The sequence below is a fragment of the Schistocerca cancellata genome, chromosome 9 (assembly GCF_023864275.1).
Source record: "Schistocerca cancellata isolate TAMUIC-IGC-003103 chromosome 9, iqSchCanc2.1, whole genome shotgun sequence".
Classification (NCBI taxonomy): Eukaryota; Metazoa; Arthropoda; class Insecta; order Orthoptera; family Acrididae; genus Schistocerca; species Schistocerca cancellata.
This window is the reverse complement of record NC_064634.1, coordinates 153,714,567-153,739,759: the sequence shown is the minus strand read 5'-3', so window position 1 is coordinate 153,739,759 and position 25,193 is coordinate 153,714,567. Positions and strand designations below refer to the sequence as shown.

Genomic DNA, 25,193 nt, shown 5'->3' with positions numbered 1-25,193 from the left:
TCTTACTATCTAAAAGCAGCAAGAAGAGCTTACTGGAGTGGAAACCAGTCTCAGAACGGATAATAACCGCACGCTTTAAAACAGATGTGCGATATGTCACTGTAATTCAATGCTATGCACCTACTGAAATAGCTAAAGGAGAATTAAAAGATGCATTTTATACAGAGCTTAACGGAGTTCTTAGACAGATAAATTCTAGGGACATAAACATTTTAATGGGTGACTTGAACGCAAAAATTGGTTCAGAAAATGAAGGGCTTGAACATATCATGGGCGTGCATGGCATGGGGATCAGGAATGTAAATGGTGAACTGTTGATAGATACATGCGCTCAACATGACCTAGTCATTGGAGGCACATTGTTTCCACATTTTAACTGCCATAAGATAACATGGGTTTCTCCAGACCATGTTACTGAAAATCAGATAGACCACATAGTCATAAGCCGCAAGTTCCGACACTCTCTGTTAGATGTCAGAAATAGAAGAGGAGCAGACGTTGGAAGTGACCACCACCTAGTTTTGGCGGAATTCAGACTGAAGATAGTGGCAAATAGAACCAAGCTCAATCATAGGTGCAAGAAAATAGAGGTGGCAAGATTAAAAGACCAATAGATCAAAGAAACATTTGCACTTGAACTACAAAACAGATTCCAGGTCCTCTCTGAAGAAAACTTTATGGAAGAGGGAATTGAAACGTGCTGGCAAAAAATCAAGAACTGTTATTTAGATGTGGGAGAAAAAATCCTAGGATTTAAGGCACATCAAAGGAAGGAATGGATCTCTGATGCCACGTGGAATGAAATCAGCCACAGGAAAGAACTAAAACTTAAGTTAAATTTTTGTAAGACAAGAGCACAGAAGAGCGAAGCGCACAAAGAATACATGGAGGCAAACAAAAAAGTGAAAACATTGCTACGTCGAGATAAAAGGAAATGGATAGATGAGCAAGCAAAATTAGCAGAAGAGGCAGCAAGACAAGGAAATATGAAAGACCTCTACAACATTACCAAACGGTTGTCAATGAAGAACTTCAGACATGAAGGACCAGTTAAGAACAAGAATGGTGTGATGCTTACAACTCAACAGGCACAGTTACAGAGATGGGAGGAGCACTTCAGGGAACTGTTAAATTGTGAAGACAACCAAGAGAAACAAGTAGGAGATGTTCCAGAGGAAATCGAAGAAGACCAAAATATAAATTTGCAGTGCCCCACAATGTACGAAATTAGGATTACCTTGAAAACACTAAAAAATACAAAGGCCCCAGGCCTAGACAACATAGCACTGGACCTCTTAAAAGCTGATACTGAAAGTTCTGTTAAAATGCTCCATCCTTTGCTGAAGCATATTTGGCTTGAAGAGAAATCTCCAAAGGAGTGGAAAAATGGCTTGGTGGTAAAGCTCCCAAAAAAGGGAAATTTGTCAGACTGTAACTGGTGTGGTATTACATTGTTGTCAGTGCCCAGTAAGGTCCTCACCAGAATTATTTTAAACAGAATTAAAGAATCTCTTGGAAAGCGACTGCGTAAAGAACAGGCCGGTTTTAGGGCACAACGCAGCTGTGTTGATCTTATTAACACTCTTAGGATCATCTTAGAGCAAAGCAAAGAATTCCAAGCAACCATGTACCTGGCATTCATTGATTTTCAAAAGGCCTTCGATTCCGTGAAACATAAAGTGCTCTGGCAGGTGTTGCGGAAGTATGGCATACCACAGAAGATCTTAAACATCATAAAAGATCTATATGATGGCTATGAATGCTGCACACTCCACAAGGGAAATATGACAGAGCCCATAAAAGTAACAACTGGAGTCCGGCAGGGTTGCATTTTGTCACCAACACTTTTTCTACTCATTCTAGACTCTGTTATGAGAAGAGTCACAGCAGGCAGGAGACGAGGAATCCAGTGGGGGATCCACGAACGTCTGGAGGATTTGGATTTTGCAGATGACATAGTTTTATTAGCTCCAAGGCTGACTGATATGCAAGCTAAATTAAGCTTGCTGAAAGAAGAAGCAGAGACTGCTGGCCTCAAGATAAATATAGGCAAAACAAAGGAAATGAGAGTAAATTCAGGTAACATGGAGATGCCCCTGTTAATAGGTGAGCAGCGAGTGGAGACTGTCAACTCATTCCTGTATCTGGGTAGTATAGTGGTGGAAGATGGTGAAGCTGGAGATGACGTGAAAAACCGCATTAAAAAGGCAAATGCTGCCTTCATACAATTGTATCCAATATGGAAAAATAGAAATATCACATACAAAACAAAAATCCGTATTTTTAATACAAATGTGAAGGCTGTCCTTCTGTACGCCAGTGAAAGCTGGAAAATGGATAAAAAGATAACAACCCAGTTACAAAGCTTCATAAATAGATGTCTTCGACGCATCATGAATATCTGGTGGCCAGAAAAAATATGTAATGAGGAGCTCTGGCGAATAACAAACCAGATACCTATAGAAGACCAGATACGAGAGAGAAAGTGGGGCTGGTTGGGGCACACCTTGAGAAAACCAGATGGAGCCATCGAGAAAAAAGCATTGGAATGGAATCCCCAGGGAACAAGGAAGAGAGGAAGACCAAGGGGCACATGGAAGAGGACAGTGGAAGGGGAAGCAAAAAGAGTTGGCAAGACCTGGGCAGAATTGAGGCAAATGGCCAAAGACAGAGACGGATGGCGAGTTCTCCTGGATGCCCTATGCCCCCATAGGGGCCAAAGGAATTAAGTCAAGTAAGTCAAAGTCAGGAACCTTTTACTCCAGAGTCCACACCCACCGCCACGTGACTTTAGCATTCTACATCTAAATCTACATACATACTCCGCAATCCACCATACAGTGTGTGGCGGAGGGTACCTCGTACCACAACTAGCATCATCTCTCCCTGTTCCACTCCCAAACAGAACGAGGGAAAAATGACTGCCTATATGCCTCTGTACGAGCCCTAATCTCTCTTATCTTATCTTTGTGGTCTTTCCACGAAATGTAAGTTGGTGGCAGTAAAATTGTACTGCAGTCAGCCTCAAATGCTGGTTCTCTAAATTGCCTCAGTAGCGATTCACGTAAAGAACGCCTCCTTTCCTCTAGAGACTCCCACGCGAGTTCCTGAAGCGTTTTCCATACCACTTGCATGATGATCAAACCTACCAGTAACAAATCTAGCAGCCCGCCTCTGAATTGCTTCTATGTCCTCCCTCAATCCGACCTGATAGGGATCCCAAACACTTGAGCAGTACTCAAGAATAGGTCGTATTAGTGTTTTACAAGCGGTCTCCTTTACAGATGAACCACATCTTCCCAAAATTCTACCAATGAACCGAAGACTACTATCCGCCTTCCCCACAACTGCCATTACATGCTTGTCCCACTTCATATCGCTCTGCAATGTTACACCCAAATATTTAATCGACGGGACTGTGTCAAGCGCTACACTACTAATGGAGTATTCAAACATTACAGGATTCTTTTTTCTATTCATCTGCATTAATTTACATTTATCTATATTTAGAGTTAGCTGCCATTCTTTACACCAATCACAAATCCTGTACAAGTCATCTTGTATCCTTCTACAGTCACTCAACAACGACACCTTCCCGTATACCACAGCATCATCATCAAACAGCCGCACATTGCTATCCACCCTATCCAAAAGTTCATTTATGCAGATAGAAAACAACAGCGGACCTACCACACTTCCCTGGGGCACTCCAGACGATACCCTCACCTCCGATGAACACTCACCATCAAGGACAACGTACTGGATTCTATTACTTTAAGAAGTCTTCGAGCCACTCACATACTTGGGAACCAATCCCATATGCCCGTACCTTAGTTAGGAGTCTGCAGTGGGGCACCGAGTCAAACGCTTTCCGGAAGTCAAGGAATATGGCACCCGTCTTCATCCATGGTTCGCAAGATATAATGTGAAAAAAGGACAAGTTGCATTCACAGGAGCGATGCTTTCTAAAGCCGTGCTGATACACGGACAACAACTTCTCTGTCTCAAGGAATTTAATTTTATTCAAACTGAGAATATGTTCGAGAATCCTGCAACAAACCGATGTTAAGGATATTGGTCTGTAATTTTGAGGATCCGTCCTTCTACCCTTCTTATATACAGGCATCACCTGCGCTTTTTTCCAGTTGTTCGGGACTTTACATTGGGCAAGAGATTCGCGATAAATGAAAGCTAAGTAAGGAGCCAATGCAGTAGAGTAGTCTCTGTAAAACCGAATTGGAATCCCATCAGGGCCTGGCGATTTATTTATTTTCAACCCATTCAGCTGCTTCACAACCCCAGGGATGTCTATCACTATATCCTCCATACAGGAATCTGTACGAGACTCAAACGGCGGTATGTTTGTATGATCCTCCTGCGTGAAAGATTTCTCAAATGCTAAATTTAAAATTTCAGCTTTCATTTTGCTGTCTTCCATTGCCAGGCCAGATTGATCAGTGAGCGACTGGATGGAAGCCTTCGACCCACTTACCGATTTTACGTAAGACCAGAATTTCCTTGGGTTTTCAGCAAGATCTTTTGCTAAGGTATGACGGTGGTAGTGCTTGAATGCTTCGCGCATCGCTCTTTTTACAGCAGCACAAATCTCTACTAACTTTTGCCTGTCCTCATTCTCCCAATCTGTCTTGTACCACGAGTGCAACTGCCTTTGCTTCCTGAGCATTCTCCAAATTGCGCTGTTAAACCACGGTAGGTCTTTTCCGTCCGTAACCCACTTTTTCGGAACATACTTGTCCAATGTGCGATTTACAATGTGTTTAAAATTTGCCCATAATTCTTCCACAACCATCGTACCAGAAGTAAATGAAGTCGATTCATTTACTAAGTGGTATGCTAAGAACTGCTTATCTGCTCTTTCTAGTAAGAATACTCTCCTAGCCTTCTTGACCGACTTTTTAACTTTCGTAAACACAGTCATAATGACAACATCATGATCACTAATCCCTGTCTCAATACTGACACCGTCAATGAGGTCTGGTCTGTTCATGGCTACCAGATCTAAAATATTTCCATTACGCATTGGCTGTCGATTTAGCTGCTCAAGACAGTTTTTGGATAATGTGTTAAAAGTAATTCACACGACGGTTTGTCTGTACCACCTGTAATGAATCCATAGACATCCCAGTCTATACTAGGAAGGTTGAAGTCGCCTCCGACTAATATAGCATGATCCGGGTACTTCCGCGATACAGAATATAGACTCCCTTTGAATGACTCTAGAACTGTCACGGTGGAACCTGGTGGCCGGTAATAACACCCCACAATTTACTTTATTCCCCCTAGCCCTGTTAAACGTGTCCAGATAACTTCACAATCACACTCTACTTCGACCTCAGTAGACAAAATTTTTGTCAACTGCAATGAAGACACCACCTCCTACAGTGTCTAATCTGTCTTTCCGATACATGTTCCAACACTCACTAAATATTTCAGAACTTCCTATCTCAGGGTTCAGCCAGGTCTCAGTCCCAAGAATAATTTGCGCGCCACACGCTTCCTGGAGGGCAATAAATTCTGGAACTTTATTCCAAACACTCTGAGAATTTACTGCTAATATCTTGGTAGCTGAAGAGTCTTTACACCGAGCGTGCCCTGATTCCCCTGCCTGCACGTCGACTGGTGAGTGTTCATCAGGACACCTCGCACTACTGCCTAGCCTAAAAAACTCCCATGTGCATGCCACAAGTACTCTGCTACCCGAGTAGCCGCTTCCTTTGTGTAGTGCACCCCTGACCTGTCTAGGAGCGTCCTACAATTCCCCACTCAATAGTGCAAGTCTAGAAATCTGCAGCCAAGACCGTCACAGAGTCGACGAACCTCTGGTTGAGACCCTCCACTCAGCTCCAAACCAAAGGACCCCGATCCACTCTGTGAACAATGCTGCAAATAGAGAGCTCTGCTTGCACCCCGCGTGCGAGTCCAGCAGTCTTCACCAAATCTGCGAGCCGCCTGTACAAACTGAGGATCGCCTCAGAACCCAAGTGACAGGCATCACTGGTGCAGATGTGAGCAACTACTTGCAGACGACTGCACCCCGTACGCTCAATAGCCACAGGCAAGGCCGCCTCCACATCTAAGATGCAGACAAACCGAGTGCACGTTGGATTTCTTTCCAGCCTGTATGCTATTTCCCTAAGGGGCTCCATCACCCGCCTAACATTAGAGCTCCCAATAACCAGCAAGCCTTTGCCCCCGTGTGCCTGCTCGGGCCCTGCTGAAGGAGCGGCCACCTGCCCACTGACATGGCGAACAGGCGAGGTCAGCCGGACAGCCTCCATATTGACCCTCCGCCTCGAGTGAAGCGAACGTGTTGCAGCCCGCCACTCACCCTGAGGGGAGGGCGGCCCCAATGCGCCGGGTACATTTAGAAGGTGCCTCGGCAGCTGAGTCAGCGGACGTAGCAAGCGACACCTGGGGTGTCGCTAGCGATGCGCCAGACCCTCCGCCGTCGCTGCACCTTGAGGCAGCAGCCTGAAGGTGGCCAACCGCACGCTGAGCTGCTTGCGAACCGTGGCCAGCTCCTCCTGCGCCCGCACACAGCACGCACACACCCTATCCATCCTGCTGCTAATATCTAACGACTCTGCGAATTTATACTCTACAGCTATCAATAAGCAATATTACTCCTCTGAAATACGAGAATACGCAAGGATTTTATGTAATTAAATATGCAAGCGCACAAACACTCAGAAAGAAATTAAGAATTAAACTACAAAACAAATATGAAAGCTAAATACGTGACTCGCTACTGCACTGATACTTCACTAGCGGCTGCTCAAGGCTCACTCATTGGTGTCGGTGGTAGCATTGATGAAGGTGCTCTGTTCGCCCTGTTCACCAGATCATTTTGTTTGCTGAGAGTCTTCTTAATTAAACTCAGTGCTGGTTCCCAAACCTTACTAACATTATAGCTGGAATCTCCGTTGATGAGATAGTCTCTGGTACGAGTTCCTATGGCCTCTCTAATGACACTGTTAAAGTACATGGAAGTCTGTGCTAAGAGCCTCGCCCGTTCACACTTCATCACATAATTCTCGAATAAACAGTGCTCTGCAACTGCTGACTTGTTGGGATACATCAGTCGGTGTGACTCTTGTGTTCTCAGCAACGATCTTCAATGGCGTGCACTGTCTGCCCTCTATGTCTTTCCACACTGACATGCAATATGGTATATGCCAGCCTTCTGCAAACCAAGATCATCATTAACGCTCGTGTTTTATTGGGCGGGCAAAACACTTTTACTTGGTGGTTTTTCAATAGGTGTCCAATTTTTCAAGATGGTGCACCACTGTATGGTATAAAGGTTGTGTCTGCGTTTTTCTTCATGATTTCTATTGTTTGCAATAGAAATTGCAAATTGGGTGGAGAGCGTGCAAATGTGCCATTCTGGATGCCCACTGTGTTTATTTTATTTTATTTTATTTATTTATTTTAGTACAATTCCAAGGTGTTCCCGCTCCTGGGGCAGGCTCTTTGCATCTGAAATGGTGCGCACACTGTGTACTAATGTTTCTGGTACCCTATTCCTCTCCAATGTTGGACTTCATAGGCTTGGTTCTTGTCAGAACACAGCAGGTTTCACAACATTTTTCTTCATCTGCCTCAGGAGGTAGTCATGCCATAACCTGGTCAGAGCAAACTTAAGTCCCTTCTCCAGAACTGAAACTGCATCATGAACCAGTTCTATGTCAGTCAGATTAATACCATATTGTGTGGTGCCTCCAGTGATGGTTTGTCAAAGAGACATGAGAATTTTGATATCTGATGTCTTGTGGCCTTCCTAAGGGCAGAATTGGCTGCATGCAGGTAACACCATCAATCTGGTTCCAGTTCCAGGAATTAAAATGATTGGCCAGTTGTGAAGGTAGTCTAAATAGTTCCTGGGAGTTTTTCTTGGGCCTTGTCTTGGTATGTGAGAGAGTGAGCTTTATGCGCTGGAGCATTGAGTACAACTCCTAGGAACTACTGAGACTACACTTTTACACTTGGACCCCAGGGAAGTGTATGTGATCTCTTATATTCTTAACGTACATAAATTAATTATCAAATAATATCAAGTATACTGATCGTTTGGAACTGAGGAAGAGAACTACATATGTACACTGACAGCCCAAGTATGTACAAAACGGAAGAGTGGGAAATATTTGAATAATAGAATCCAGTATTAACTAGCCAATCATTTTAATTCCTGCTGTGCTCTGACGAGAACTAAGCCTACGAAGTCTACCATTACAAGCAGAAATTTGTCGAGAAGACCACCAATTTTTTCATGCCTGTCCTGAGCTCCATCTACATTCTGTTCAATGGAGAATACTATTGTGGACCTGATAGAATGCCCCAAGTGTCTTTCCTGCTGACAAAGGCAATGCTACAGTTATTCTTTCCCACAAGGACTACGATGAAGATGCAGAGCATGCCAGATAATGAATCCTACAGAAAGATCAAAGCTGATAACCACAAAGAAGGCGGAGAGAAAGACTAGGGCTCTTCTCAAGGATGCGGATTTACCAGAGGGGGTTGCCAAGAAACTGTATCCTCAAGGATCTGTACTACCAAAACTTTATTGTCTTCCTAGAGTGCAACAAAGATGGGATGCTGTTACACCCCACTCTCAGCAACATTAGGGCACATATGTATTTGCTGGCAGAATATCTGATGGATATACTAAGCCCTCATGCAGGTAAATACACTCATCACATCCGTAATTCTGTGGATTTGTAAAATGCCTCGACAACTTGAAGGTGAAAGACTCACATATCTTGGTGAGCTTTGATGTTGTCTTGTTACTCACCAGTGTACTTCTGAAAGAATTACTAGAGATTATTGGTCAGAAATTTGTCAAGAAGACCACCGATTTTTTCATGCATGTCCTGAGCTCCATCTACATTCTGTTCAATGGAGAATACTATGAACAAACAGACGGAATCACAAATGCCAGCCCACTCTTGCTTGTGGTCATGAATCTGTATATGAGTACTTTGAAGAGAAAGCCCTGTTATCATAATGGAAACCTAACTTTTCCATTATATGAATTACCCATTTATCATCTGGCCCTATGAAAGGGACAAATTCCTTGCCTCCCTTACCCATTTGAACTCCATAAATTCCAAAATCAAATTCACTATGGAGACTGAAGCAAAAGGAAGATTACCATTCCTGGATGTCATGATGAAGAGAAGAGCTGATGGCACCCTGGGTCACAATGTGAACTGGAAGAAAACTCACACTTACCTGTATTTGCCTGCAGACAACAGCCACCACCCTTTGCAGAGGAAAGGGTTACTAAAAACACTAGTACTCAGGGTGCACTCCATTTCAGACACACAAACTGCTCCAGGAGCTGGAACAACTAAGAACTGTATTAAAAAAAAAATTGGTACCCAGAATGGCAGATTAGGCGTGTGTTATGCCCCATAACAACAATACAACCTGTGGAGATCAAAGAAGTCATGGACATAGTATTAGCCACTGTCTTTATACTGTACATTGGCGCAACATCAGGAAAAATTGGACAAATAATTGAAGAAGCACTGAGTAAAAACTGTCTTTTTCCTGTCCAATAAAACATGGGCATTATTGGGAAGCATCAAAGATGATCTCAGTTTGTGGAAGGTAGGTATATACCAGGTTCCATGTTAATGTGGAAAAAAATACTGAACAGACAGTGCACACCAACTAAGATCATTGCTGAAGACACCAGAGGCACATACTTGACTGATGTATCCCAACAATTCAGCAGTTACTGAGCACTGTTTATCCGAGAATTATGGGGTGGAGAATGAATGGACCAGGGTCTTGGCACAGACTTCCATATACTGGGGCAGTGTCATTAGAGAGGCCATAGAAATTCATACCAGGGATGGTCTCAAGCTGTGACTGCAGCTATAATCTTAGCAAGACTTGGGAACCAGCACTGAGTTCAATTACGAAAACTCTCAGCAAACAAAACGATCTGGTGACCAAGTCGAACAGAACTCCTATATTAACACTATCACAGCCTCTTAGCCCGGAATTTTCAAGTAATGAAGACACCAGCCCTGAAAGCCGACACGTTATGACTACTACAGAAGCCAATACTAGCAACTCCTCAAACACCTATGCACAGCCACGAGTATGGACTGTGGAGGGAACAGCTTGTGGGATCACGGGATAATAGATGGCCGCACGGCCTCTGGAGCTCAGTTTGTCAGCTCACGTTCGATCAACAAATACGCCATGAGAAATTGAAGAATCACATCATACAAAAGATTGACTGCTACTTAACACACAGAGGCTGCATTCAGTGGCAGACAGGCATACAGTGGTGCATGCATACACACATGTACACTGGAGACAACAAGTGTGTGTGTGTGTGTGTGTGTGTGTGTGTGTGTGTGTGTGTGTTGCCTGTCTGCCAATCAACACCTGAACTATGTGGTGAGTTGCAATCTATCATTTTTCTTCAGCAGAGCATTGGGAATACAAATTTTTTTATTTTTATTTTTTTATTTTTGCTTTGTTGTGATGAAGCCATGAAAAACTTTATGGTCTAATAATCACACACACTAAGCTCTGCCCTCCTTATGGAAATATCCGCTTGGCTGACAGCTATTACAGTTTGTTGCGAGGCATTTGTTTGTTGTTACTTTAGGGCACAAAACAGCTGAGCTCATAAGTGCCCATGTAATAATTTAAAACGGTCAATTTTTTTTTGGTCATTAGTCTTCTGACTGGTTTGATGCGGCCCACCACGATTTCCTCTCCACCTGCAACCTACATTCTCAATTATTTGCTGAATGTATTCCAATCTCTGTCTTGCTCTACAGGTTTTGCCCTCCACAGCTCCCTCTAGTACCATGGAAGTCATTGCCTCATGTCTTAACAGATGTCCTATCCTCCTGTCCCTTCTCCTTATCAGTGTTTTCCCCATGTTCCTTTCCTCTCTGATTCTGCACGGAACCCCCTCATTCCTTATGTTATCAGTCCATCTAATTTTCAACATTCGTCTGCAGCACCACATCTCAAATGCTTCGATTCTCTTTCGGTCAATTATCGAATGAATTTGAAGTCAATAATACTCAGAGCCTAACTGAGTGAAGTAGAGGGATAGCTAAAGTTGATTACTTCGCCTTTGAGAAGGTTCCTCAAACAGTTGAAAATTAAATTTCCTTCATCATATCACCACAATGAATAAAAAGTAAAACTTGATCTACAGCCTGTGCTGTATCTACTAAAATATCTTATAACTCAGATGGGAAACATTTATTAAAATGTAAACAGTTATAAAATCGGCATTGGGTCAGAAAATGGCACACTGTCAATAGCTGGTTGCAGTAAGCAGAGTGGCATAGAGTCTCCACACAGAGGCTCTGGAGGGCATTAAGCGAACTGGAACATAACACACAACTGAGAAGCCTATATTGTCACATGTACTGGGTGGTCTGATAGAAGATGTAAAGTTCTGCAGTAAAGATCAAGCACTGTTTTGAAGCCAATATTGAAAATGCTTATTGCCAATGACAAAAATGCATCCGACATCGTGGTTGGACTCAGATGTATCAGTAGACAAAGGAACTGTATCCAAGTTGCAAGCAAAGCTCAAGAAACTTACAATGATAGGTTGAACCTAGAGTTGTGTCTTTGGGAAGTGAACTAAATCCAAGACGAATGTCAATCTCTGCACAAAGCCCAGGTGCTGAAGCACTCTCATCCACCGGGAAGGTTGCAGGCAACTTAACTTTAAGTTTCTGTAGCAGTATACAAAAGCGAACTCTGGGAGGCAACAAAGAAGTTGCACATCCCAAACTGATGGTCAAGGGAGTCATCAAAAAGGACCCATAGGATTAATAGTTGGGCATAGAGGACAGATGGCACACATATCTGCTGAGGAGAACAAACATCACGTTGATCTGACAGTGGTAGTTCCACAGAGTCTGCACAGAGACAGAGTCATAACTGGGCTAATGTAGAAAGCTCCAGTGGCCAAACTTATGCCTCAGAAGTGGACTGTGTTGCGATGGCATAAAAGAGACTGTCAAACAGATGAGTAAATGAGACACCCATAGTCCATTTTTGATCTGACAAGGGAGAGGTATAAGCAGAGGATGATTTTCTGATCTGCTCCCCATGAATAACAATTTAAAATACAATGGATATTTAGAGATCAAGTACAGTGTACTACCAAGTAAAAGATGTGGGAGAACCAACAGAGCTTCCTATTGAGCTTAAGCCCCAAAGATTTTGTGGTTTCAACGAAGAGCAACAGGACTGAGATGTAAGAATGATGGAAGAAACTCCTTATGCCACCAGAAGTTCAGACAGACAGTTTTCTCAGTGGAAAAGTGGCAGCCGTTGTCGATGCTCCACAAATAAAGACAACCGAGACATCACTGAATTTGTCGCTCAAGTAAACAGGTTCACTGAGAGCTGCTAGATCACAAAGTCGTCTATTTCTTTATTTATTTATTATGCCATCCATAGACATTTTAAAATGTGTGGATGTTGTCAGTTTGTGTACATTTACATACTTACACAATTTTTCATTACATGTAGTTAATCATTGTGAGATAAGTTATTTACAATCATTTTTACTAAGGAATTCACTTATAGTGTAAAAACAGTGTTCCAGCAAATAAAATTTAAGATTTTTCCTAAAGCAGTACATGTTATCTGTTTCTTTTATTTTCTGCGGCAGTTTATTATGCAGTTTTACATCTTCATACAAGAAACTATTTTGAGTCTTTATGTTTATTTTTCCTGTCTAGGTGAAGACCGACTTTTACTATAGTTATGAAAACTGCTATTTGTACTATAATTTTCTATATTCTTCTTGATATACACTATGGTTTGACATATAAATTCACAAGGCACAGTTACAGATTCTAACATTTTGAAAATTTCTCTGCAATGGGCCCACTTACTGATTTCCATTATAATTCTTACTGCTCTCTTTTGCATTTTAAATAATGTTCGTAAATTCCGAGCACTGTTTCCCCAGAACATTATACCACAACTGATTGCTGAATGAACAACTAAAGTATACAGTTCTCAGACATTCACCACTGCATGCTGACGCAAGGACTCTGAAGTGCATAACATTTCGTTGATATCTTTTTTGAGAGTTTCAGAACATGTTCATTCCACTTCATTTGGCTGTCAATGTGCAACCCTAACAATTTTGTTGTAGGTACATCATCTATGAATATGTTATCTAGGTTTATATTTAAGAGACTGTTTCCTATTCATCCTAAAGCATACTGTATTTGTTTCTTTATGTTGAGGGTTACTTTGTTTTCCTGTGACCATTTGTAGACATCCCTCAGCACTTCAGTACAACTTTCCAGCATTTGTGCTGGTGTCTTACTGGTGATTAATATGCTACTGTCATCAGCAAACAATATCTTCTCTCCATGGCTGATACATCGTGGGAAATCTTTTATATATACCAGAAACAAAACCGCGGCTAGCACTGTTCCTTGAGCGGCCCAATATATTGTGGCTCCAATATATGTTTCCTAATGTACTTTGATCCACTAAAGACGTGTGTGATATCTACTGACTGTACTTATCTAAAATATGAATGAAACCATTTGTTAACCAATCCCCTTACTCCTAGTGCCTCTAACTTGCGCAACAGTTTCTGGTGACTGACTGTCAAATACCTTCAACAGGTCTAGGAAAAGGTCAGTTACATAGCTGTTCGCATCTAATGCTTCTCAAACTGTTTCTATGAATTGTGCTATTGCAGATTCTGTGCCTCTGCCAGGCCTGAAACCATACTGGTCTTTGCAGAGGAGGTCGAATTAGCTTAGATAGCTCATAAGCCTGCTTTTCATTATTGTCTCTATCACTTTGGAAAAGGACGACAATAGGACTATTGGTATGCAGTTTTCAATGTTTTCTACATTATCTTTCTTGTGAACTGGTAAAATTTTTGCATGTTTCAGATAGTTAGGAAAGCAACCAGTTTTGAAGTATTCATTTATGATTTCTGTTAGTGGAACTTTGATACCATTTATGCATTTTTTCAGCACACACACTGGGATTTCATCTAAACCTGTTGAGTTTTTTGGTCTTAATTGCCTTACAACATTCCTTACTTCCTCCTCAGTGGCTGGAAGCAATACCATTGAGTTAGCTATATGCTTCTGTGTTGGTTGATTAACACCTTTTGGAAAATTTTTCTGTAACTTTGTTGCAATGCTGCTGTCTGAATTAAGACTGAACCGCTTCCCATACTTCTTCATACTTATCCTCAACATGTTCAACAACAAACTGATGCTTCGTAGGTAGAAAGGAATCCCCGTCCATTCTGCTACAGACTAAATACCGAGGCGAATATGGCTCTTCTTTCTGTAGCCCTACATTCCTCTCATAGTGTAGCAGGGGAGGGAAACAATTTACGGTCATATCTGTCAGCATTGTACTCGATCTTGCACTTTTTAGAGGCTGCTGGCACAGTATGGTCACCAGCAAGACATGACCTAGTCCGCTTCAATGTTGGTCATCCACCCTGATGACACCCACTCCCATCAGGGGCTGTCCACACACGTGCCACCCAGCCACACCAAAAGCCACCTGGCATGATGGCCGTTGCCTGGAGTCCTGATGCCCCAGGAAGACAGGCATCTAATCGTTGGCATCAGCAGTGCGATTGCTGTGTTGTCAGAGGTCTACCACCAAACAGGTACACGACAGCCCCACCACAATGGACTGGCTGCCGTACTGGATATTGGGCACAGAGAAATCCAATATTGAAATGGGGGTGAAAGAGGACAGGGGATGATGGAAGAAGATGACATACCCCGGAAAGTGTCCTTGCCCAAATACTTTAATTGCAGGTGGAGATGCATAGCCATGACAAGAAGTTCTGGAAATCAAATCTAAGGGCACTATGGATAACTCGTGCACCACATAAGGCGACCTTCCCCATATGACCCGCACTTCTGTAGAATTTGGAAAGTGGCAGGTCAAACCATAAAATGGGACTTAGTTGCCTCTTACGACAGGCAGGGATACCTCGGACCTATTTTAACCCCCGGAACCGCAGAGGGAGGGGTGGGAAGGGGGTAGGAAGGAACAGGAGTGGCCCCAACACTGATCCCTGGGGCACTTACATTTGACCGTACGCCACTCAAACCCCTCATCACAGCCATTCTCAACACTGTGAATAATGACCTTTTGCTGTCTGTTACTAAAGTGAGCTACTCCCCATATTCCGTAATGGTCCAACTTCTGGAGTAATATTTTGTGGTTAACACAATCAAACGCCTTAGTGTGATCAAAAAAATGTATCTAGCATGAAACTTCCTGGCAGATTAAAACTGTGTGCCCAACCGAGACTCGAACTCGGGACCTTTGCCTTTCGCGGGCAAGCGCTCTACCATCTGAGCTACCGAAGCACGACTCACGCCCGGTACTCACAGCTTTACTTCTGCCAGTATCTCGTCTCCTACCTTCCAAAAGGTCCCGAGTTCGAGTCTCGGTCGGGCACACAGTTTTAATCTGCTAGGAAGTTTCATATCAGCGCACACTCCGCTGCAGAGTGAAAATCTCATTCTGGAAATGTATCTAGCGTTCGAAACTTTTTATTTAACCCATACAGTACCTCACAGAAAAAATAGAATATAGTATTTTCAGATTTTAAACAACTTCTAAAACCGAAACGTACATTTGATAGCAAATTATGATCAATTATCCTTACATACACAGCCTTTTCAATAACTTTAGCGAACACTGATGGTATAGAAATACATCTAAAATTGTCTACATTACCCTTCTCTTCCTTTTTATAAAGCAGCATTACTATTGACTACTTTAATCGTTCAGGAAACTGACCATTCCTACAGGAAAAATTACAAATATGGCTAAATGCAGGGTTAAGACATGCAGCACACTACTTTAATATTCTGCTAGGCAATCCATTACATCAATTAGTCATCCTTGTCTGTATCACAGAGGAGTATTTCAGATATCAATCTCAGAAATGGATTTGGCAAGACAGTTATATGATTCCCTGTAGAAACTAAATTTATATTTAATTCACCAGCAATGCTCAGAAAATAATTGTTAAATACTGTACATGTATCTGATTTATCAGTGACAGAAATATTTTTACTATGAACTGACTTTATTTCATCGACCTTGTGCTGCTGACTAGACACTTCCTTCACAACTGACCATATGGTTTTAATTTTATCCTGTGAATAAGCTATTTTATTTGCATACCACATACTCTTTGCCTTCCTAATAACATTTTTAAGCACCTTACAACACTTTGTAATGGGCTACAGTAGCTTGATTGTGACTACTTCAAACATTCTGATATAATTCCTGCTTCGTTCTACATGATACCCCTATCCCACTTGTCAGCCACCTAGGCTGCTTATTACTGCTAGTATCCCATTCAGGATGTTCCAATGGAAAGCAATTCTCAAAGAGCATGAGAAATGTGTTAAGGAAAGTATTATATTTATCATCTATGTTGTTGCACTATAAACATCCTGACATTCTTGTTCCTTGACAAGGTTTAAAAAACTTTCTATTGCTGTTGGATTAACTTTACTAAATAGTTTGTAATTATATGTTACAGTTGTTCGAGTCCAAAACCTTTTAGTGTCAAAATTTGTGCATCATGGTCTGAAAGGCCATTCACCCTTGTACTAACAGAATGCCCATCTAGTAATGAAGGATGAATAGAAATATTATCTGCAGCTGTGCTACTGTTCCCCTGCACCCTAGTTGGAAAAAAATGCATCAGATCATATGAATTTAGGAGATCTACCAACATCCTTTTTCTTGCACCATCATGCACAAAATTTATATTGAAGTCACCACATATAAATCACCACATATAACTAATTTCTGGTACTTCCTACAAAGTGAATCAAGAACCCTCTCTAGCTTGAGCAGAAGTGCACTGAAGTTAGAGTTGGGGGACCTATAAACAACAACAATTAAAAGTTTAGTTTCACTAAATTCAACTGCCCCTGCACAACATTCAAATATCTGTTCAGTGCAGTGTCACGATACGTCTATGGACTCTAAAGGAATACTGCTTTTTATGCACATTGCCATTCCCCCACTCTGCAAGGAACTCTTTGAAAAACAGCATGCGATGAATCAAAATGCCATCATTTTCGAACAAACAGAAGCTAGATTCACCTGAAAACACTATCTGATGCCATTCCTGTCCCCAGTGACATTGTTCCATACACTACTGCCATCTAGCACATTTCTGCACATTTGTCAAAGGTAGACGGAGAAGTGGATGACGCGCATGTAACCCATGCCGTAATAAATGGCTAAGGACTGTCACCTGTGATAGTGTATGGTATGTTCCACTGTTGCACCAGAGCCAAGGAGGACACACATCTGTCCTGCAATGCCATTCGGATGTGGTGTCTATCTTTTCGGGGGTGGGAGGGGGGGGGGGGCGGGGCGGGACTGGTGTCGTGGCCTGATTGATCTCGTCGTTTTCTATAGGCCTTCCATGAACCATTCTGCACACATCCACTGCACTGCTGCAACACTTCACCACACACTAGCAGCAATGTCCCAGATGGATGCATCACATTCTCTCATGCCAGTAACACGTTCTCTTTCAAACACACTGATCTGACAGTACAGTTCGTAAATACATCTGCGAGGCACCCTGCACATCTGCTCAAGTCACAATGATCCATTACCTTTGGTTTATAGTGACAACAAGAGCCGCAGACACATTTTACCAGTAGGTGGTGTTGCACCGTGATATTAATGTCGATCTTGAACCCGCCAGTTCACGGTTCAAATGCTAATCATTTTTGCAGAACATACTAATGTATACGTTCTGCGAATATGAACGTCTGGTTGTTCAAGATGTTCTGGTTTTTTCTGAACATGTGTGTATTATCCACACACAAAGTGTGTCCTTTACTTAGTCCTGACTTCGATAACTCCATCTCAACAGCTTCAGACACATTGCAATCAAAATCTGTTTTGTTGTTTTGTGAATGTATTTCAAAGTTATAGCAACACTCCAATGCTAACTCATATTTTATAGAAGTTTAGGCCTATATCAAATCTCCCCTTAAATTTCATCAAAGACTCATAAATCACAGTGCTCTCTTTCATTACATACACTACTTTGAAGATTTTATTATAATAGTTTATCACAGATGTGACTTTACATAATTTATCATGTCTTGTCAGACATATCGTTATTTGTAGATAAATAAAAACCTAGTCATTTGCAAATATTTTCAGTGGCATAGCTTTCCTAAATATTGGTGTTGTTATGCTGGCTGTTGCTTATCAGTAAATGTGAATTTTTTTGTGTTTTTACTGAGCCATTATTATGCATAACGCAAAAGTACATTTTAATTTCATTACAATGTACAGGGATCCATGTTTTATCTGTTTTCTTTTGGGCCTTTTTCACTGATTATTGTTCTGTGCACCAAGACAATATTCGAAAACACACTGCCTAATAGTATGTAAAAAAATCTAACTGTCTTGTACTTCTGCCTAACAACTCTAAAACCGGTGCTCTTGTGCCAGGAGTCTGCGTATACATTCATTTTTGGCTAGTTATTTTCTTCTTTCAAAACAAACTGCTTCAGTGACTGATAATGTCTTCATCATCGGTGTCATTTTCAATGATTTAATCTTCTGAAATGTTTTCATACGGGAAAAACAATACTGCTCCCATCATTATCGACAGGAGCTACTGAAGAATTGTCTACAATACCAACATACTTTTCACCATCATCAGTATTCTTTTTAACTGATATGACAGGTGTATGGGTTGTTTAATTCTTTTGAGGAATTTCAACCAATACATGTGAATACCATGAAGGAGCACATATTACTGGGGTGAGAGAATACTGAGAACTGTTTAACCACGAGTCCAGTTCATGTTGCTGTCGTTTGTCTCTCTTGTTTACGTGTGGTCCACACAAAATATCACAAGGCATATTCATGCTCCTTAGTTAAGGCCCAAGTCCATTCCTGTAAGTCTCACACATTGTTGTAGGCCAAGGGGTTAACCCTTAACAGTTTACACCTTTTTTTTTTCACACATACTTAATTAGACCTCAAGATCAGGAAAGACACTTTCAGCAAACCTGTTCTATCTAGCCATACCTTAGGTGCAACCACAACGGAGGAGTATTGTTGTGAGGCCACACAAACATACGGTTCCTAAAGGGGGCAGCAGCCTTTTCAGTAGTTGCAGGGCCTACAGTCTGGACAGTAGACTGATCTGGCCTTGTAGTATCAACTAAACAGCCTTGCTGTGCTGGTATTGTGAATGGCTGAAAGCAAGGGGAAACAGTAGCCGTAATTTTTCCTGAGGGCATGCAGCTCAACTATATGGTTAAATGACAATGGCATCCTATTGGGTAAAATATTCTGGAGGTAAAATAGTACCCCATTCAGGTCTCCAGGCAGGGGCTACTCAGGAGGGTGTGTTCAGGAGAAAAAACTGGTATTCTACTCATCAGAGTGTGGAACGTTAGCTCCCTTAATCGGGCAGAAGGTTAGAAAATTTAAAAAGGGAAATGGGCAGGTTCCCGTTAGATATTCTGGGAGTTAGTAAAGTTCAGTGGCAGGTGGAACAGAACTTCTGGTCAGTGGAATACAGGGTTATAAACGCAAAATCAAATAAGGGTAATGCAGGAGTAGGTTTAATAATGAATAAGAAAATAGGAATGCAGGTAAGTTGTTATGAACAGCATAGTAAACGCATTATTGTGGCCAAGATAGACATGAAGCCCCACACCCACCACAACAGTACGAGTTTCTAAGCCAATAAGCTCCTCCAATGATTGAAAGATGGAAGAAATGTATGATGAGATAAAAGAAATTATTCAGATAGTTAAAAAAGATGAAAACTTAATAGTGATGGGAATTCGATAGCATGAAAAGGAAGATAAGGGAAAATAGTAGATGAATATGGACCGGGAGAAATGAATGAAAGAGGAAGCCACCTGGTAGAGTTTTGCACAGAGCAGAGATTAATTATTGCTAACACCTGGTTTAAGAATAAAGACAGACATGTGGAAGAGACCCAAAGACACCGGAAGGTTTCAGATCGATTTATATAATGCTAGGACAGAAATTTAGGAACCAGATTTTAAATTTTAAAACATTTCCAAGGGCAGATGTGGACTGACTTATTTGTTATGAACTCTACATTACAACTGCAGAAATTTCAAAAAGCTAGGATATATTGACAGAAATAGATGTTGGTGAGAATTTCAGAGGAACCATTAGGCAACGTTTGAGAAGAACGGGGGAAGGAATACAGTAGAAGATGAATTGGTAGCTTTAAGAGATGTAGTAGAAAGGGCCACAGAGGATCAAATAGGTAAAAAGACAAGGCCAAGTAGAAATCCTTGAATAACACATAAGATGTTGAATTTAACTGACAAAAGGAGAAAATATAAACATGCAGTAAATGAATTAAGCAAAAGGGAATACAAATGTCTAAAAAAGGGTGTGACAGGAAGTGCAAAATGGCTAAACAGGAGTAGCTACAGGACAAATTTAAGGATTTAGAAGCATATTTCACTACGGGAAAGATAGATACTTCTTATCGGAAAATTAAACAGGCCTTTGGAGAAAAGAGAAGAAGGTATATGAACAACAAGAACTCAAACGAAAAACTAGACATGAGAAAAGACAAGAAAGATGGAAGGTGGAAGGAATACATAGAGGTCTATATAAGGGAGCTGAACTTGCATGCAACATTATAGGAACAGGAAAGGACACAGATGAAGATAACATGGGAGACACAATACTGAAAGTAGAATTTGACAACACACTGCAACACCCAAATCTAAACAAGGCCCAGGAGTAGCCGACGTTCCGTCAGAAATACTGTTAGCCCTGGGAGAGCCAGCCATGACAAATCTCCTCTATCTGGTGTGCAAGATGTATGAGATGTGTGAAATACCCTCAGACTTCAAGAAAAATATAATAATTCAAATTCCAAAGAAGTCAGGTGCTGACACATGCGAATATTACCAAACTATCAGTTTAATAAGGCACGGTTGCAAACTACTAATATGAATTATTTACAGAAGAATGTAAATACTGGCAGAATCCGACCTTCAGGAAGATCAGTTTGTGTTCCAGAGAAATGTAGGAACACATGAGGCAATACTGACCCTATGACTTCTCTTAGAAGATAGGTTATAGTATTTGTAGCCTTTGAGAAAGCTTTTGGCAATGACGACTGGAAAACTCTTTGAAACTCTGAAGGAAGCAGAGATAAAATACAGGGAGCAAAGGTTATTTACAACTTGTACAGAAATCCGACAGTAGTAGCAAGGCTCAAGAGGCATGAAAGGGAAGCAGTATTTGAGATGGAGTGACACGGGGTTGTAGCTTATCCCCTATGTTATTCAATATGTACACTGAACAAGCAGAGAAGGAAACCAAAGAAAAATTTGAAGTAGGAATTAAAGTCCAGGGAGGAGAAACACAAACTTTGAGGTTTGCTGATGACATAAAATTCTGTCACAGACAGCAAAGAACTTAAAATAGTTTAACGGAATGGACTTTGTCTTGAAAGGAGTATATAAGATGAACATCAACAAAAGATAAACCAGGCTAATGGTTGAATTAAATAAGGTGATGCTGTAGAAATTAGATTAGGAAATGAGACACTGGAAGTAGTAGACAAGTTTTGTGATATCGGCAGCAAAATAACTAGTGATGGCTGTTGTAGACAAGATATAAAATGTAGACTGGCAATGGCAAGAACAGCATTTCTGAATAAGAAAAATTTATTAAAACTGAATATAGATTTAAGTGTCAGGAATTTTTTCCTGAAAGTATTTGTAAGCCCTGTAGCTATGTATGGAAGTGAAACATGGACGATAAATAGTTTAGACAAGAAGAGAATAGAAGTTTTTGAAGTGTTGTGCTTCAGAAGTATGCTGAAGATTAGATAGGTAGCTCATGTAACTAACAAGGAGGTACTGAGGAGAAAAATTTGTAGAGCAACGTAATTAGGAGAAAGGATAGGACACATTCTAAGACACCTTAGGATAACCAATTTAGCACTGGAGGGGAGTGTGGGGAGTAAAAATCAGAGGGAGACCAGGAGATGCATACAGTATGAGAATTCAGAAGGATATAAGTTTTAGTAGTCATTCGGAGATGAAGATGCTAGTACAGAGTAGAGTAGCATGGACAATTGCATCGAACCAACCTTAGAACTGAAAATCACAACTAGCAGTTACAGAATCAAAAGCTACATTAAACAAGTGATTGCATTCAAACCATAGGGTTAAAGATGACATCCTAAACTGAATTTTAACAAAACATGAAGAATGGAAAGGTTGAAACTGAAATGGCCAAAGTTTTATTTTGTCAAGATATGGATTCACACACATTAAACTGTGAATAAATGCTAGAAAACTGACAGTGTGAAAGTGTTGTTGAACAAATACATTGATCAGTGGCACCTGTTGCTAAGTGTTTAATGCATATCCGTGTTCCATTTCTACAAGTGAATCCTCTATTTTTTTTTAAATAGTTATACTGAAAAATCAAAAAAGCCAAACAATAGTTATCTTTCATGTACTATCTGTTATGTACTCACAATGAATGGGCAATCCCTGGAGTCAATTAGAACTTGATAGAAGGTCTGTGTCTGACCTTTTACATCTGAAGATGGCGATCCAGGAGATGGCACACTCCTGTATAGACAAAAAATTACTTTATTACATAAGCGCCCATGAAATTACTTCTTGAACTATATTAACCCACTAAAGAAGAGTGTAATGGATACATCACAGCAAACATGTGCTGGCTTACTGCTGCATGTGGATGTTTCACTGATTTCTATTGTTGCCTTTAGTGGAAGGTTCTGCTTGTTCAGTTCAGCAATATTTGATTCACAAAAGATAGACTTACAATTTTATGCATTCTTCTAAAAGCAAATAATACTGTCAATGAAACCTTAATATGAAACAGATCTAAAAGCCATTGGAGTATTTTAAATAATGATATAGTTGATTTTTCCTACAGGCTGCACATCATTCTTTAAGATGGCCTAGCGGTAGTGGAAATAGTCCACTTATTTAAGGAGGGCATTGAGTGGTACTAGTCAGTAATGACTCTTTCTGAATGTTGTGGTAAGTAGTGCCTGGCAGGCTTATAAGATGATGGATAGGAAAATGAAAAAACTTTACTACAGGAGAGAAATAGTTCTGAAATACCTCACTATGTACAATACTTGTGTAAAATCTGCGAGATCGATGATGATGATGATGATGATGATGATGATGATGATGATGATGATATATTTGATTTGTGGGGCACTCAACTGTGGGATTATCAGTGTCCATACAAATTCCCAGTCTTTACACAGTCGACTCGCCACTTTCTTGAATGATGATGAAATGATGCAGACAACACACACATCCAGTCCCCGAGCAGAGAAAATACCCGACCCGGCTGGGAATCGAACCCGGGACCCCATGATCCAGAGGCAGCAACACTAGCCACTAGACCATGAGCTACGGACAGTGAAACCAATGGTGCTGTGACAAATAGATCAAAGACTCAGGATGGCATGCACTGCGATCAAAGTGGTAATCTCCTCACAGAGGTTAAAAATAAGAAGAGAAGGGGATTGCAAATGAAGGTTGTGAAAGCACTGATGTATGCTCCTGATGGAGGCTTGTGTATGAAAAGTAATATTCCTTCAAAAACAATAATTATTTATTATCATGTAACTACAATTGTCATGTTTCAACTTTCATATCTACTGTGCTGTAAAAGTGTGGTGTTGTTGTTGTTGTTGAAGCGTGTTACTGAATACTTATATTCACATACTAGCCATAAATTTACACTTGATCATACAAAAGTGTTTATGGTTGAAATTTAAGTTGTGATTCTTGAGTTTCTCCCAGCGTATTTGATAATCAAAATATCCACGGGTGCACTGCTGGTCTACAGTGTCCAACGGGCACAATGTTTCGGCTATCATACATGTCGCCATCATCAGGTGAACTGACGGATTCTTGAGTTTCTCCTGGCGTATTTGATAATCAAAATATCCACGTGTGTACTGCCGGTCTACAGTGTCCAACGGGCACAATATTTCGGCGATCATACATGTTGCCATCATCATCAGGTGAACTGATGGCGACATGTATGATCGCCGAAATATTGTGCCCGTTGGACACTGTAGACCGGCAGTACACCCGTGGATATTTTGATTATGAAATTTAAGTTGTCCACCATGTTATGCTGGAGTCAATCGTATTACTGCTCACAAAAATAAAGGACACTTTCAGTGAGAGTGTAACTGAGCAACGTACATCTTACTAACACTCAGTACATGCCTAAAACCACACAAGAAAATGTGCTCTATGTTATTCCTAGGATTTCAGATGTGGAAGAGGCACTCTAAGCTATGATGTTGAGTTAAGGGCAGACCACAAGTAAGAAATACCTAAATATTGCAGTTCTTTGTATAGTGACTTCATAGTATAGTGGCTCAAGCAACTGCATGATGGCTTTTTTTTTTAGTATTTTTATTTGCTTAAGCTATCCATTTAATATCTGCCTATATACCTCCAAAGGAGCTGAGGTGTCATACAGAATGAGGTCAGCTGAAAAGAGAAATCTCACTCTGTTCTGTATACCACTCGTGCACCATAAATGACGTGTACTGGAAATTGATCCTGCTAGAAATATTGATCCCTCACGACGTGAATGCTGCACTGATGGGATCATAATGTTACCCAGGATAGTGAATGCTGCACTGATGGGATCATAATGTTACCTAGGATATAAGTATGCAGGGCAGCATCATGTCAGCCATCTATCCTGTGAAGCAACCTGAGTCCCCAGGAACACACGCAGTCCAAACTGACAGAGACGCATGGCCAATATGAGATGACTTGCACAAAAAATTGTGTTTGAAATGGACACTGTGCAGCCTATACACTCCTACTGGACAATTATTCACTAAGGGAATATATTTATTTGTTAACAAATATTTCATTACACTAGTCATTATAGTTATTTTCTTCAGAAAATGCTGATCAGTAGAGTCTATAATCATCATCATTGTGGAGTTTCCCCTATGATGGCCACATGTTTTCTTTGTAGTCTAGCCTCCTGACGCAGACACTAAACATTGTCAACTGACCCATGAACTGGAGCAGGCTTTCAAGTGTGCCACATTT

General features: G+C 41.0%; 1 protein-coding gene across 1 annotated transcript in view; it reads right to left on the bottom strand.

Annotated features, from left to right (window-relative positions):
* The window catches only part of LOC126100652 (polymerase delta-interacting protein 2), a 73,642-nt gene that overhangs the window by 31,661 nt on the left and 16,788 nt on the right, over positions 1 to 25,193 (bottom strand). Inside the window, exon 3 of the mRNA XM_049911278.1 lies at positions 22,595 to 22,691. Within this exon, the coding sequence (XP_049767235.1) occupies positions 22,595 to 22,691 (97 nt within the window). The remainder of the gene's footprint in view (positions 1 to 22,594; positions 22,692 to 25,193) is intronic.